The 15,180-nt window shown below is 41.6% G+C and overlaps 1 protein-coding gene across 1 annotated transcript in view; it reads right to left on the bottom strand.

Annotated features, from left to right (window-relative positions):
- The window catches only part of EXOC4 (exocyst complex component 4), a 414,930-nt gene extending 403,010 nt beyond the window's left edge, over positions 1-11,920 (bottom strand). The window contains exon 1 of the mRNA XM_052789476.1: positions 11,812-11,920. Within this exon, the coding sequence (XP_052645436.1) occupies positions 11,812-11,897 (86 nt within the window). The 5' untranslated portion in view covers positions 11,898-11,920. The remainder of the gene's footprint in view (positions 1-11,811) is intronic.
- Positions 11,921-15,180: the final 3,260 nt, after the last annotated feature.

Raw genomic sequence — 15,180 nt, 5'->3', positions numbered from 1 at the left:
TCCAAGATCCGCAGGTGCCTGGACAGCAGAACTACCACACCATCTCATCTCCTCTGTAAATTTACTCCTACAGTGTGATGCATTAATTTGGAGAGGAAGAAAAAAAAAAAAAAGGCAAACTCTCTAGCATTCAAACAATGCAAGAAAAACAACAGGCAGATGATGTAAAAGGACAGAAAACAAGCCATAATTTCTTCACAAGCTAATAAATTTCTTTCATTGTTGTGAAGTGAAAGAACATGATGTTTACTAAGCTATTCAACAGTAGAAGAAAACAAACACCATTGTACTACACATCATATGGCACAACAGACAACCACAGGAGGACAGAAATGCTATGCAGAGATGATCAGCTGCAAAACTATGAAGCAATTCACCTCCCTTTGTAACATGCTATTTTTGCACTTCAAATGCATTCCAGCTCCAAAACATGATTTAACATCATAGCTCCTACCACCACAGAGAGCACAACACACACAGATTAATCTTTATTCTGTGTAACACTCATGTTCCCACAAATGCACACAGCTTATCCGCACCAACAAACTGCTACAAAATAAGCTCTGATGCGAATGAAATGCACAACAGACTTCTCTGCTCAGTCCTCCTATCAACAAGCTTAGTGCGAACTGAGAATAGCCACAAGGGCAGCTACTAAGAAATGCTCTTTCTGGGGCATCCTGTGACACTCAGTAGGAAAACCCTTTACAAAGCCAGCAACAGGCATCATTGCAGGTACTTTAGGCAGCCGCAGTACCAAAAAGCTCAAGCTGGCGATACGTGCTGCTGAACCACCAAGCTTCAAGGGGACTCAGTATTTTGTTCACATCGAGAGACATGTAAAGCAAATGTGGAAAAATTTGGGTTCCTGAAGAAATCCGCTCAGCTTCCTTTCAAAGGGATGCATGAATGAATGCATTTTCAAATTTATTTTCCTGCTTGACAGCAAAGATTCAGTTTTAGCATACACCATCCTACTAGTGTACCTTGGTCTGAAGCATCAGATAACTCAATTTTCCCCTCTCTTTTATTCTACAAGGGCCAATAACAAAAATAGGTCAGTCAGAGACAAATCCATTAATTTCTGAGCTCCAAATGCTCACAGTCCAGCCCTGTTTTGTTTTGCAATGTGCTGAATGCCCTGATACCACACACAAGCTCTCGGTCTTCTGAACCTGAATTCAGGGTGTGATCCACACCACTCCTGCTTCATCTAGCACCCTGTTGCTGCATTTCCTTCAGCAGAATGCTTCTTCCACCAAATCCTGCATGGAGTTGCCCCCCTCACCCTCATATTTTGCATTGTGGCAAAAGGAAGTTAACTACAACCTTTAAGACTATCCATTTACAGGCATCAACCTCAAAATTACAGCTCCAGCAGGAATCAGATTCAAGACTCAACAAGAATTTCTGTTTCCACTGAGAAGTCTCATATTTCCCCACACAGCTTGCATTATCAAGGACTTTAGTCTGTTTTCCAGGGCAGAGGAGTAATTTCTCTTGCCAGCCCACTGTTAGCTTCCCACCTGTCCAATAAAATGCCAAGAAAATTAGATTAAGTGTCAATTTTAAGAGAAAACTGTTAATGTTAATGAATAATAAATGTTTCATTTCTGCAAATTTGCTTTTTCTGATGCCTCCAGCTAGGTTGGGTGGATAACTGCCTGCCTATTTTACCTACCCTAAGGCCAGCCCTGTTAAGTATTATTACTGCTAAGCTATGGATAGTAAACAGAGTCTTAATTATCAATTTCTTGACTAGAGAATTTGTTTCACAGGAAGAACACTGTAGTAACAGTATGTGGGCATTATGCTTCTGTGGATTTTTTTATTAAACAAAAGTGAAAGAACAGATACTGTGTGCAAAATGCAAATATGCATTTTAAATGCTAAGTTAGCACCTGCAACACACTAGACAATTCTTACAGGAGAGGAGTGTTGCAGTCCCCGCTGCTTTTGACCACTGCTGTAGGTGTTCAGCTTCTGTGTGTCCCTGTAGAGCCTCTCTTCCTCTGCTCCACACTATCAGAGCAGACATATGCAAATATTTGTGGTTAAAGGCAGAAAAGAGCATTACATGATGCGCAAGTGCAGCCTGGAACTCCAGGAAGACTCTTCCATTACTTCTGGATCAGGTTTTTTTTAAGCATGCAATTCACTTGCCTTCACTCAGCATTGCTTATTCAAATGAAAACACTCATTAAAGACAGTGGGAAACACCAACAAAAAAAAAGGCAAGCCAATCAAATTTAAATATTTTTCATCTGATCAGGAAAATGAACATTTTAGTGAAGTATAATTGAACGGAGTGCTGAATCACTGGGGGGGGGGTCAAACAAAGCTCCAATTTTAACAGCAATCCACAGTAAACTTTCTGCCACCTGTTTCTACGGTGCTCTGTACCATATCACATGGCTTGTTAAGCCTCCCAGTTCCTTGCTTTAAAACACCTTTGAAGGTACAATAATACAGACAGCTTGTGGTATCAACTGCACACAACAAAGCTTGGCTTAAAGCTTCTCTTGGTGAAAGCTAAGGCTACATTTAGAATTGTGGCCAATTTACGGGACTCACTTATGTTGTAACCTTTTTCTCCAGTAAAAACAATGCCAGAAATCTGTTCAACAGAATAAGCTTCTTAAGAACACACTGCAGCCTTGGGCAAAATCCAAAGTTTAAGGGATACGCTACGATCCATCCCTTCCAAAGAAATCAGACAAGGTTGTCAATGTTTTACAGTTTGGGTAACAGTTAAACAATAATTCTTACTGTCTGTCCTGGAAGTCTGCAGATAAAGAGTGCGGGGTAGGTACTACATATCAATACCATAAAAACTCTCCTGAATACGTTTCACAATGTATCATATATACTTGCATCACTCCGGACAATAAAATTAATAGTACAGCACTAAAACTATCAGAATTACCCTTCAGGAAGGAAAATTAAAGAAGGGGGGTTTATTTATTTATTTATTCTCCATTTTACACCATACCAAGGACCTAAAACACAAACCAGAATACAAGAAGCCTGTGTAAGGTACAGGGAAAAAAAAAAAAAATCAAAGCATGACCGTAGCCAACACAGACAATTTTTGACCAACAAAGGATTTGTGGAGTTAAACGAAGAAAGCAGTTGCTAGAAGCAACAAATAATCATTTAAGCAGAGCACTGTGGATGTCTAGAAAGACCAGTCTCCTCTCTGCAGGAAATAGCTGCAGCATGCCAAGGAGACTTCACTATTAAAAAGGTGGGGAAAAAAAAAAAGCAGAGTAAAAAGAAACCCATTAGAATCTAGTTACTTTTCATAAGGCACCTCTCGCTGATGACCGTGGCCACACACCAATTACAGTATTTGCTTTCTCATTTCAGTTTAAAACATTGTGATCATTACTAGACATTTATAGGGCACTAACACCCAAAGGCCAACCACACAGCCGCCCCATCGAGAGACACAGCCCAGACACGGAGACCGACAGCACGAGCTCTTTGTGGCAGGAAATCTAGTAGACAAGAAACAACAACAGGTGAATAAAAGATAAGAGGTCAGGATGCGAGGGAAAGGGAACAAAATAACGGAGATGAGAGAGAGCATCTATCCACATCTCAGCTGACCAGCAGAAGCAACCGTAACCAGGCAGTTACTCAGACACTGTCAAGTTGCAAATTATCACAGGAATTGCAGCAGTGAGTTTGAAGTGCAAGTTGTTGGGAGGATCAAGCTTTGACTTCACAGATGCATGGAAGATGCATGCAAGTGCTCTGCATGAAGAATATGATAAAATGCACTAATTTGTTACTACCTTTTCCTCCCCTAAAATCTGTAGAGGGAAACAGAACATTACACAATGGGTCTGATCCTGATTATTTCAAGGACTGGGCCTTCTAGTGAAAACATCAAGCAACACCTAAGATCAAACATGCACTTTGAAAATGTTCACTGGAGACACCTTAGTAGTATTTAAGCCCCTGAGTAAATCAGAATAAAGTGCAGAAGAAACAATAAAATCTGATCCTTTCTGAACGTCAGGGTTTGGTTGTTTTTTTCCCCCCTAAGCCTTATTTCTATGGATGTAAAAAAAAAAAAAAAATCCTGTCTGAAAAAGAGCCTGTCTAGAGCAATTCAGCAAGTATTGCTCCTCTTGACTGCTGTTCCACCCTGCAAGACCTTATAAGCAGCTACGTTTCAAGAGAGCACAATGAAAAAGTTTTTTACAGCACCCTGGGACAAGAACAACTCTACTTGAGCACACTGCCTACAATGCTCTACAAATTTCCAGAGATTCATTAAACTAAATGGACTTATTTGAATTTTATAATTGAAAACTGTTGTCTTAAAGACAAGTCCCAAATGGGGTGATCTACAGCTTCCAGCACTATTTAACCTCAAAGCATATAATATGATAATACATGTTTTGAAACCTCTGCAGTCTCATTGAAACCACTATAAAAGTTGGTTCCTTATGTAACAAAGCCAGCCAGAAGAAAAAAAAAAAAATCCAAAAGGTATTTAACAATTTAACTCAATAGCAACACGTTGAATGTTTTCTCATTATTTTCACAGGTTGGCTGATTGTTCCTGTGAAATTCTGGATTTGAGGAAATGAATCAAAATGTTCAGAACACAAACCACTCCCTTCATGAAGACAATGAAGTGCTGGAAAGAAGGTAGTAAAAAATTGCACCGTACAAGTCAATAGGCATGGGAAATGAGGTATTGCTGTAAAATTACTATAAAATTATGAAGGATCTTCTTCTTTAAAAAAAAAAAGCTAAATCCTGAGGCCAGCACACTCCACCCTCATCAAGGGGAATACAAGGTACCCAGCCTTCAGACAGCATTGTGCAAAGAAGTAACTCCCTCCTTCACTACAAGAAACGGCAGAACCAAGTCTCTTCAAAATGCTGTTAAACATACAAAGTAAACAGAGCATTATAAAACATCTTCCTCCTCTACTTACATTCCATTAATCTTTCATGCTACTTACACAGTTGGTTAGAGCATTTTCAACAGAAGTTGATGATCTTTTTATCATTGAGGACTTGCAGATGTATGCATGATAGCTGCAGTGAAAAGGCTGAGCAGCCTACAGCCATCTAAATAAATATCATCAGGGAATTCTTTATTTTGCTAAATTAACCAACCGTTAATCAAATTTCACCACACCAATACAAACGATGCAAGCATAGCTAGTAATCAGCTGATTTCTGAAACAAAGACTGGACTGCAGTCATTTAAGATGATGACTTCAACAGAAGAAGTCCCACTCCTTCAGATGTCTCCAACAGCAGTACATTAAGATGAAAAAACAATGCCGCACACAAGCAAAACCCTCACACCACCAGCTGTACACCATTTTCCATCTTGGAAAAGGGATGCAGACAGCAGACAGACCCATGAGACGCCAGTTACGCAGCCAGGCGCAAGCAGAGCAACTCAGCTACCAAGCCACTGTGTGAGAACCTGTCCAGGACCGTCTCCACGTACAGGAGACCACAGGTACCAACTCTCTACCTTTTTTTGTAATTAACTTTAGATCCAAAAAGCCAACACAGCTATTACATGAATTACCACATTCCCAAGAGAAAACTGAAGTCCTAAGGATCAGTATTTTCAAATCTGCAAGAGCAGAGGCTGGACAACGCTACTCAGACCTGCCACCTGGATGATTAAAAGACAAAGAGTATTTAAGGAGCCATTGACCGCCTTGCGCTATGAACCCTTCCTTAATATCACACCACAACAGAACAGCAGCCCTGCATGAATTAGCAAGAAGCTTTGGAAATTTCATTATCAACCTGAAGGTTTCAATACTGCACTGGAATGAAGAGCTGTTGAAACCACAGAACTTACAATCATTTATTAATAAAACCAATTATTTCCGCTTCCTAATTTTGTCAGGGTAGGCTAAAAAACTCTGCAGAGTGCATTCTCTAAAGCTAAAATAAGAACCGAAAAATAAAGTACCTTCAGCTTTTAACAAGGCATGGTCACTATTGTCCTTTCACATGTGGCTGTGTATTCACATATGCACCCTCACCTATTGTTGCTATTAAACGTAACCAACTATCTGCATCAAGCGAAAACCCAACACTTGCCAAATATGCATACATTTTATACAAGTGCCTCAAGAGCACTGCGTCCAGCTCTGGGGCCCCCAACATCAGAAGGCCATGGACCTCTTGGAGCGGGTCCAGAGGAGGGCCACAAAGATGACCAGAGGGCTGGAGCACCTCTCCTATGGGGACAGGCTGAGAGAGTTGGGGTTGTTCAGTCTGGAGAAGGGAAGGCTCCGGGGAGACCTTACAGCAGCCTTTTGATATATAAAGGGGGCTTATAAGAAAGATGGAGAGAGAATTTTTAAGAGGGCCTGTAGTTAACAGGACAAGGCATAATGGTTTTAAACCGGAAGAGGGTAGATTTAGATCGGACATAAGGAAGAAGTTTTTTACGATGAGGGTGGAGAGATGCTGGAACAGGTTGCCCAGAGAGGTGGTCAATGCCCCATCCCTGGAAACGTTCAAGGCCAGGTTGGATGGGTCCTTGAGCAACCTGGTCTAGTGGAAGGTGTCCCTGCCCATGGCAGGGGGGTTGGAACTGGGTGATCTTTAAGGTCCCCTCCAACCCAAACCATTCTATGATTCTATGATAATTTCAGGAAAATTTATCATTTAAAACCATACTCTGCCATATACAATTTATTCTCAGAGAATTTCTGAGCTACTTGTCTTGTAGAAGAACCACTACCTTTATAACATTGGAAAACACCATTAGCAATAAAAGCGGTTTTAAGAGACCACGACAGTACATACAGATCAGAGTAACTCGGCTTTATTTCTTGTAGCAGCTATTTCCCAAATGTAACAACAAGGGCAACAGCTATACATCTGTCTTTCTCACTCTACATCACAGACGGGGATATCAGTTCCACTGCTTTAGACAGAAAGAGAAAACCAAATGCCAGGCCTTTAGTAAGAATCCATTTAACAAAGTTCACTGTAAATGTAATGAAAATAATGGCCAAAAAGCATTAAAAAGAAAAAGAATTCCACTTGTGAAAAATAAAATATGTTCAAGGTTTTTTGCCTGTAACTTCAACTTCTGCAGACATGAAAGTGGGAAATGCACTATATCTTGCCTCACTTTTAGCTCTCCTTGACATCTGTCATATGTGTTTGCCTGTGTGAAAGCTGAGCACAATGATTTCAATGAGGTCTTACGGAGTCAATGCTAGAGTTTGTTTTCTCCCAATTAAAGCAGCTATTAAAGGCCAGTTTTAAAAAACAGCAACCTTTAATTGGAAAGAAAAACACCTAACAATAAATATAAAAGGCAGACACATTCACCAATTAAAAATCTGACAAGATCTCTCAAAAAAATAGCATTTGCTAAATGCCACATTGCTTGTTTCAGAGTACAAAAGCTGCTTCAACCAGCTAGCAACAAAACAAAAGGTTAAGAAAAATCAATATACATACACGTGTTTGTCCTCTGAAAGTTAAAAAAAAAAATATTTCCCAAGTTGTCCTCCAGCAGACGAGCAGAATGTTCTCCATTCTTTGCACTATTTTTTTAAAAAGACATTGCCAAGGCCCATGTGATCAGCATTAGACTTCTACAACAAAAGCTCCTGGTCTCCAGTGACAACATTTTGACCTTACAAAGTACCTTTTATTTAAGGAACTTAAAGAATCTCTCTCATATGTGAAGGAATTAGCACATGTTTTGAAAGTGGGTGTGCTGAGGCATGAGTGCAAGTGCTGCACTTTTGACCATCCAGCAGAAGCATGGGGACAGAAGCTGTAAAGCCCCGATATCCAATATCCTACTCTAGAAGCCACGATCCCAGGAGCTATGTCTTCTTGTAGCAAATAATCGTCATTTCTTCTCAACAATGCGAGGACAAGGGCAAACTGAACTTACTGTCATATCCCCTAAAGGCACAGGGAAAAGAAGGAAGGCTTCCTTGAGCCGCAACAAAGGCGGGGATTTTAATAGGAGACTTTGCAAACATTCATTAAGCTTCCCAAACACTCCTTACTTCTAAAAGATTTATTACTATGAACAAACCCTCTACCTCTCCTTTAGGAGAAAGAAGACGGAAACTATGCCCAAGAACTTCAGCAGCACTGCCAAGGGTATGACTATGCTACCTCGTAACTCAGGTCCCCTGGTAGCTCCTGGCTCTTTCCAAATGGATCAGTCCTGTCCTGGGGCAGTACTGCACATCGTTTATTTTCAGTTTTGTACTCTACTGAGCAGCACGTCTCCTTCTGCTCGGGAAACAACTTCTTCCAAGTTAGTCTGTACTTGAGACTGCCTTTATTCCCTATTCTTGGCAACAACCGGAAAACCAAGGTGAATTCGATCAGTACACGAATCCTCCTACAGGAAACAACTCCCAAAGAAAAAATGTGTTCCCCAACACAACAGGAAAAACTGACACTTCACAGGGACAGAAAAGACAACAAAAGTGGGACGGTCTTTCCTGTTGGGTCTTCCTTCATCTCAGAGTTTTCCGCATTCAGAGCTGCTGAAAAGCAACACTGTAGAGATTAGGGACCACGCAAAATTTCCAAACTATACCGAGACTGCGATGAACAACAGTGATGAAAACTACACTGCTACTGATGCAATTAACCTTCCTGAAGCAGCAGCACCCTGATTTTAGACCAGAGCCCCAGCTCCCATACAATACTATTTCTTACTTGAGTTGAGTGCTGCTATAATACGTTAAACTTTGTCAAGGATTTGACCCCAAATATGCTCCCTGAAAGTGAGACAATTTTTCTCCTGGGAAGTCCAGTGAAATAAGTAAAAGAATCCTAGTATCAGAGGAAAGTAAATTATTCAGTCTCTTGCAAGAGAGCTACTGAGCTTGAGTAAATATCAAAAATTATCCCTTCATTAATAAAATAATTTATATTTATAAAAGGCCTTTCAGCTTCACATTTCAAAGCATTTTATAGACAAGCACACTAAATAGATTTTGCAGACCTAAACAATGTTTCTTTTTGAAAGATGTAAGCGTCTTTGCTATAACCAATTAAAATACCATAATATTTGAAGAAGCTCCTCTGGTTTTGTTTGTTTACAGCAGAATAATGTAGCCAAAGTTTTGTTACTTTTCATACACTGTTTCCTTTTATGGGCCTTTCCCACAGCAACAAGAGAGAAATAAATAGCCTTCTAAATAAACAGGGAAATCCAAGTGTAAAACTACAAGGATTGGCAGAAGACTCTATACATAAATGTTTTGGAAGTAAAGCTATCAAGAAAAGAAAACTTTGCTACATTTCAAACCAACAGTCTACTGCTAAGATTTGTAGTATTTTTCTGAAGCTGAGTAAAGTTATAAGAAAGATACATTTAACCCACCCAGGTCTAAATTTGTTTGCAATGCTATTTTACGAGCATACAAAACAGAAAAAAAATTCACCTGTTGCTTGGCAAGTTCATCCTATATGAACTACTATACAAAAACAACATACAGAAGAAAGTGATTTAAATTCCTTTCCACGGCATTTGCTTTTTGTACTTGGCTAACCTTAAGAAACATGAATATTATTAACACTTTTTCCTTCCTTTGCAATCAGTTCGACTTTCAGGTTTTCATGGTCTGGCTCCACATGACACTTCAAGCTCTGCAAAGAATCTCTACATCCAAACCAAGTTCTAATTAAATTCTGGAGGTTTAGTTATCAGGCTGTTCTATTGAATAATTTTAATTTCATAACGTCAATAACCTCAATGTTGTGTCTAAATACTAGACCTAAACTAGCCAAGATATCACTGCCTGTAAACCAAAGATTATTAGACAAACATGATTTCTTATTTGGAGAACACAGTACCATGAGCTCACTCTCATTTTATATTATAAATGAAATAAGTGCAGATTTATTAAAACAGAGATACAAAAGGAGGCCCTTAAAATACTCTTGCAAATTATAGGAAACGTGAGAAGAAAAAAAAAAAAAGAAAAAAAGACAATTACTACAGGAAATGCTACAGTAATCAATGCATGTATATTATTCATTCTTCCACTGTCTATAAATTACTGTATTTTCTCTAAATTACGGTTATCTAGCTACAACTTACCATGTCTGCCTCCCCAACTTATTCAAATTTGAGGCTGATAAAGGAACACTAAGCACAACACAGTTTAAATCCACACTATTTATCCTTGTCCCAAATATAAGGTGTAAATGCCCAGCAAAAAGTCAAGATCCAGGCGAGAGGCCCGATTTCTTCAGGTTTTCACAACTAATCATGTATTTATTATGCAAACAGTCCATGCAATTTTATGAATAATTGCACCCACGAGCGGGTGTAGGCCTGGATATAAAATCTGCAGGAACACCACTCATTTTAATAGTCACATATTTGGGTATTAGCGTCCCATCCCTTTCCCATTCAACATTTCTTATATACAAAATAAAAAGTTGCCAAAGTACACTACTACCACTGTCATACCTCATGTTTATATGAGGTCATACCTATGTACACTTTTCTCCATCTGCATACACGTATACTTGTAACTCCAACCTAAACAAATCTGGGTTTTTAACAGTTTTTCTTATAAAACTAATGAACCACATGTACTTGAAATGGAAAACTCAGGCGACACAGCCTCTGTTAAGCATCACTTTTCATTCATTGTTCAGTGTGATCCTTTGTTACCTATTAAGATACAATTCATAGACCGCAGTCACGACCCTGGAAAGGCTAAGCAGTTCTGTGAACCAGCTGCTTTTTTCAGAGCCACCATCCACCTCAAGTTCTGCAAGATCTGAAAGACCAGTTTTCAGTGTAATGAAAAAGAACAGAATTTTGTCCTAAACATTATCATTCATAGACGATTTTAAAATCATAACATGTCCTAGATACAGAACTGTTGCTACAATAACTTCTCCAAGTAACAGAATGACCATAGTTTCTGGCAAAGACATTTAAGTAGGAACCAAAGTTTGAAAGTTAATTACAACTCACAGTATCATACCAGTACGACACCTGCTTTAAAGGGCGTGCATAAGGCCAACATTTAAAAGCTTCAGTGTGGGAAACAGGCTGCCAACCCACTCATTATAAGCAGCGTAGAAGAGATTTACAAGCAGTTGAAGAAGGCACAGAGAGAAACCAGTGAAGTGAATTCAGGTCCTTGCTTGGCTCCAAGTATGTCACAGAATCATCCTCTAGCAGAGGAGAGGAGAGTTCAGGAATAAGGGCAGACAAAAATCAATAGTCTAAACATGACTAAATGCAACTGCTTTCTTTCCATCCCCTGCAAGACAGTTTGACTCAGGAGAAGTAGCGCTTTTCTCACAACCCCATCCTAAAACAGCATGGGGTCCACACACAGGACTTCCTAGTCCTACAGCTTTTCCAACCAGCCATATTTCACTCAGTGGTGCTGTGTGTTTGTGGATGGGGGTCAACTGTGGACTCTACAGCAGTAAGAAGATGGTGCCTTGGCCCTCCCTGTATGGCATTAAACTAGGGCTAACTGCAGGGCTTGCTCCTCTGACCCCAGGATAGAGCAAAGTAAGGGGAACAGAGGGAGGGGACCCGGGCAGGAGGGGAGGACGGCACGACACCCCTCAGGAGAAGGCCTGCTCCAGCACTGAGGCCTCCCCACCGCTGTCAGGGCCCTGGAAAGACCCCAGGCTCTGGAGGCCCGGCCCGGGAAAGCCCCCACAGCACGGCAGGGCCCGCACACGCCCCTGGGTCTCACCCCCAGGGGCCCACGCAGCACCCGGGGCGGCCCTGCAGGCTGGGACGGGAGGCTGCGGAGCGGGTGTCCGCGCCGCCCCTACCTGATGACAGAGATGAGCAGCCCCGAGGGGTCCTTGCTCTTGCTCATGGTGCTCCGGTAGCGCCCCGCCGCCTCGCCCGCCGCCATTTTGCACCCCCTCCTCCTCCTCCTCAAACACCCGTGCTGGCGCGGCGCAGCCAATCAGAAGAGAGAAGGCGGGCAGCTGCGGGCCTGTCACCCAATAGAAGGCGAGGGAGGCGGGGCGCGCGGCGTCCGGCGGCCGTGCAGCGTGCGGCGGCGCCGCGGAGCCTTCTGGGAGTTGTAGTTTTTATGGCGGCGCTTCCGGCCTCTGCTCTTCTCAGCCTGGAGTCGACGGAAACGCGCCCTCGACGGCGCAACCCCCCCCCCCCCCCCGAAAGGCGCTTCAGATGATTAACAGATTAAGAAATTAGCGACCAGACGAGATACATCTGCAAAGAGGGCTGTGCCCAGAAGTCTTCCTTCGCTCTGGAAGCTGCAAGGAAACGGGGCGGGAGGGCGAGGGACCAAGGCCGCCCACACGGAGCCTGGGCCCGCCGCCTCACGGCGCCTGACGAGCTCCTGGGCCTTCACCAGACTCGACAGCAAAGGGTTTAAACGTTTATAGGGTTTAAAATGAACAAAACGCACTAGCTACTTAGAGTAACGTGTCCTCCGAACTAGCTAATGCTAAATGTTAACTGTGTGCCATAGCCTCGAGCGGATTCTGATTGCAAGTACGTCTACAAGGGGTTGCTGAGGCATCACTTAATTTAATGTCTTCAAGTTACGATGTTTTTAAAAACAGTTTTCCCCAGGTTTCGCTGGGAAGGCGGTGAGGTGGCTCGAGCTGAAATAGCCCGGCTGATCTTTGAAGTCAGCTCTGAAAGTAAACCTGAGCTAGTCAGCGTTTTGCTTTTGAATTGTGGTTTTTGCACAGCTGGAGATGACAAATCGGAGTCAGTTCACAAAGTGGCTGGGAAGTGGCAGATCTCCAACATCCAATGCTTACTGAAGGCCAGCCCATGTCTTGCCCATAGACCTTGCTTTACCATCGATGCGCTCCGTTTCTTGCCATAGGATCATCTGCTTTAGGAAAGGAAAGGCCACGTTCGGGTTTAGAAAGCAAAGGGTTCTTTTTCACTGGCTTGGTGTGCAACATCAAACAAATCGTCTTAGAGCAGCTGCCTCGCTTTCCCCATTTGCAGATGAGGGATAATGATAGCTCTCCATTCAAGTCCTTTGAGAGCTTGTTAAAAGCACCACGCAAGACCCAAGTTTGTTATTGCAAAGGCAGGAATTCCTTAGCAAGTGCAGTAATAGTCAGGTACTAATAGCTGCTGGGTGTTTTCTAGACCAGGTTCGCTCCATAGTGTCAAAGGCGCTATTCCTGGTTGCTATTCTGGAGTTGTTTCTTCAGCCCCAAACTGCAGATTAACAATTTTAATTGCATGAAAATTCCTGAAATCTGTAAGTCAGTCAACAGTATCCATTTATATGAACTGTATTTGAAATCCAAGGTAATTGGAAGCATGGTATTCCTAGGGCTTTTTTACAAGGGGAAGATTTCCACAGTAGCAATTGTGGAAGAATCTCTATTTATTATAATCAACGGCTGTATCTATTATCATTAGCAGAATGGGAAAATAAGAGCATGGGCACTTTAATTCTGAAATAAAAGATACTTGATTCCTGAATAACTAATATGTTTTCATAACAGAATAATTACTCCAAAGTAAAGTGATTTTTATCTCCAGATAGGGTGTGCACTTGAAGTGTGTTCCCATATAGCTGTTCTGCTACATTTCCCCTGTGCAGGCAGGCTCTCAGCTCTGCTATTTGCTATTCAGCTATACCAGAAAAAGCTCATCTTTGTTGATTTTCTGGGCAGGTTTGCTAATGCCTTTGCTCGAGGATGGTGATTTGAATGGCAGGAGTTTTATGCACTGGCTGGAGGGAGTTTTTTCTCAAACTGCCGACTTGCCAATATTGTTTTTTTGTTAATTGGCAATTCATATTGACTGCTCTGTACTGGCGCGTCCTGGAGATTGCAGTGGGGATGAAATCAATGTGTCCTACCTTTTCATTCCTGACAGCTACAATAATCACCTCATTTAGGAGGAACTTCATCAGGACAAACAACAGCAAATCTCCCCCACAACTGTAACCTTGCTGACTTTCAATCCTGGGCTCTAATTGCTGAACCACTGCCTTGTTTCATTTACAAGCCCTTTCCCTTCACTCCCAACTCAAGCAGAGCTATAGGTGTCAATTTATGTTTTCTTTAAACAAAAGAAAAAAATAAACATAGTGCGGGCTTATGCAGAACATGAATGCTGAGGTCTTTCTTCATTAATAATATATGATACAATGAGGATGAAGGGTTACGAGAACAGCATTTTCTCCTCACACAGCTTGCAAGAAAGGATCTCAACCTGAAAACTAATGGGTTAGAAATCAGGGGACAGAAACGTAATTTTCCTTTTCACATTTCTTTCATATAGTGTTTTAATAATATGAGGTATATCTAGTAAAACCTATGGTTCCTTGACTACTCAAACCAAATAAAGTCCAAACAATTTTCTTGATGATTCATTAATCACTGTCACAACTTGTCTGTAAATATTAGAGGGGCTCAATAAAGGATACCCCCAAACCAGAAGGGACTGGGAAGCACAGATGGTTTCACTCCTCCTCCCCATCCTCCCTTCGTAAGAAAAAGAAAGGGCTCAGTGCGGAGGCGAGCACGTACTCTGCCGTTTCTCATCCACTGGGCCAGTTGCCCAAGGGACCACCGCAGTGGCAGAGAGCTCTGCCAAAAAGCAGCCTAAACAGGCACAGACAGCACAGTTCTTTTGCAAATATGGCTTCCTCCCTTTGGGAAGCCTTTACAAACTCCACTGGCAAAAGAACTCCTTTCCCCATATGACTGGCATGATACTAGGGGATTGTTTTCCCCCTTTCCTGAGATAGTTTTACCTGCAATCCCTTTCCATAATTTATCTGCTGGTATTTTCTAAGTGACACTTGTGAATTCCTAAATCTAACAGATTTACCAATGCTCAGTGCTTTTGTACACACAGGTCTCTCATCCACAGGTTTAACATTTTAAAAAATACCACATTTTACTTCGTTATTTCATTTCAAACATTAGTAGAAATGTCAGAGAAAAGGGTTCAGCTCACACCAATATCTTACAGGTGTAATTGCCTTGTCTGTAATGCGTTTACATTAGTTATAATGAAATTACCTTTGACTTGCATCAGTGTAAATGGAAGCAGAGTGAAGGCCAGAGTTTCCATCTAAGACTGTAGGAGCAATTTTGCCTGTATAAAGCGAGCATAATTCAGTTGGCATATGTCAGTCAGTTTAATAAAATATATTACGTCTTCTTACAGAGCTTGTCACCCTG

This window comes from Harpia harpyja, chromosome 6 (genome assembly GCF_026419915.1).
Source record: "Harpia harpyja isolate bHarHar1 chromosome 6, bHarHar1 primary haplotype, whole genome shotgun sequence".
Lineage (NCBI taxonomy): Eukaryota > Metazoa > Chordata > Aves > Accipitriformes > Accipitridae > Harpia > Harpia harpyja.
The sequence above is the reverse complement of the archived record's forward strand: the minus strand, read 5'-3'. Positions and strand labels throughout refer to the sequence as shown.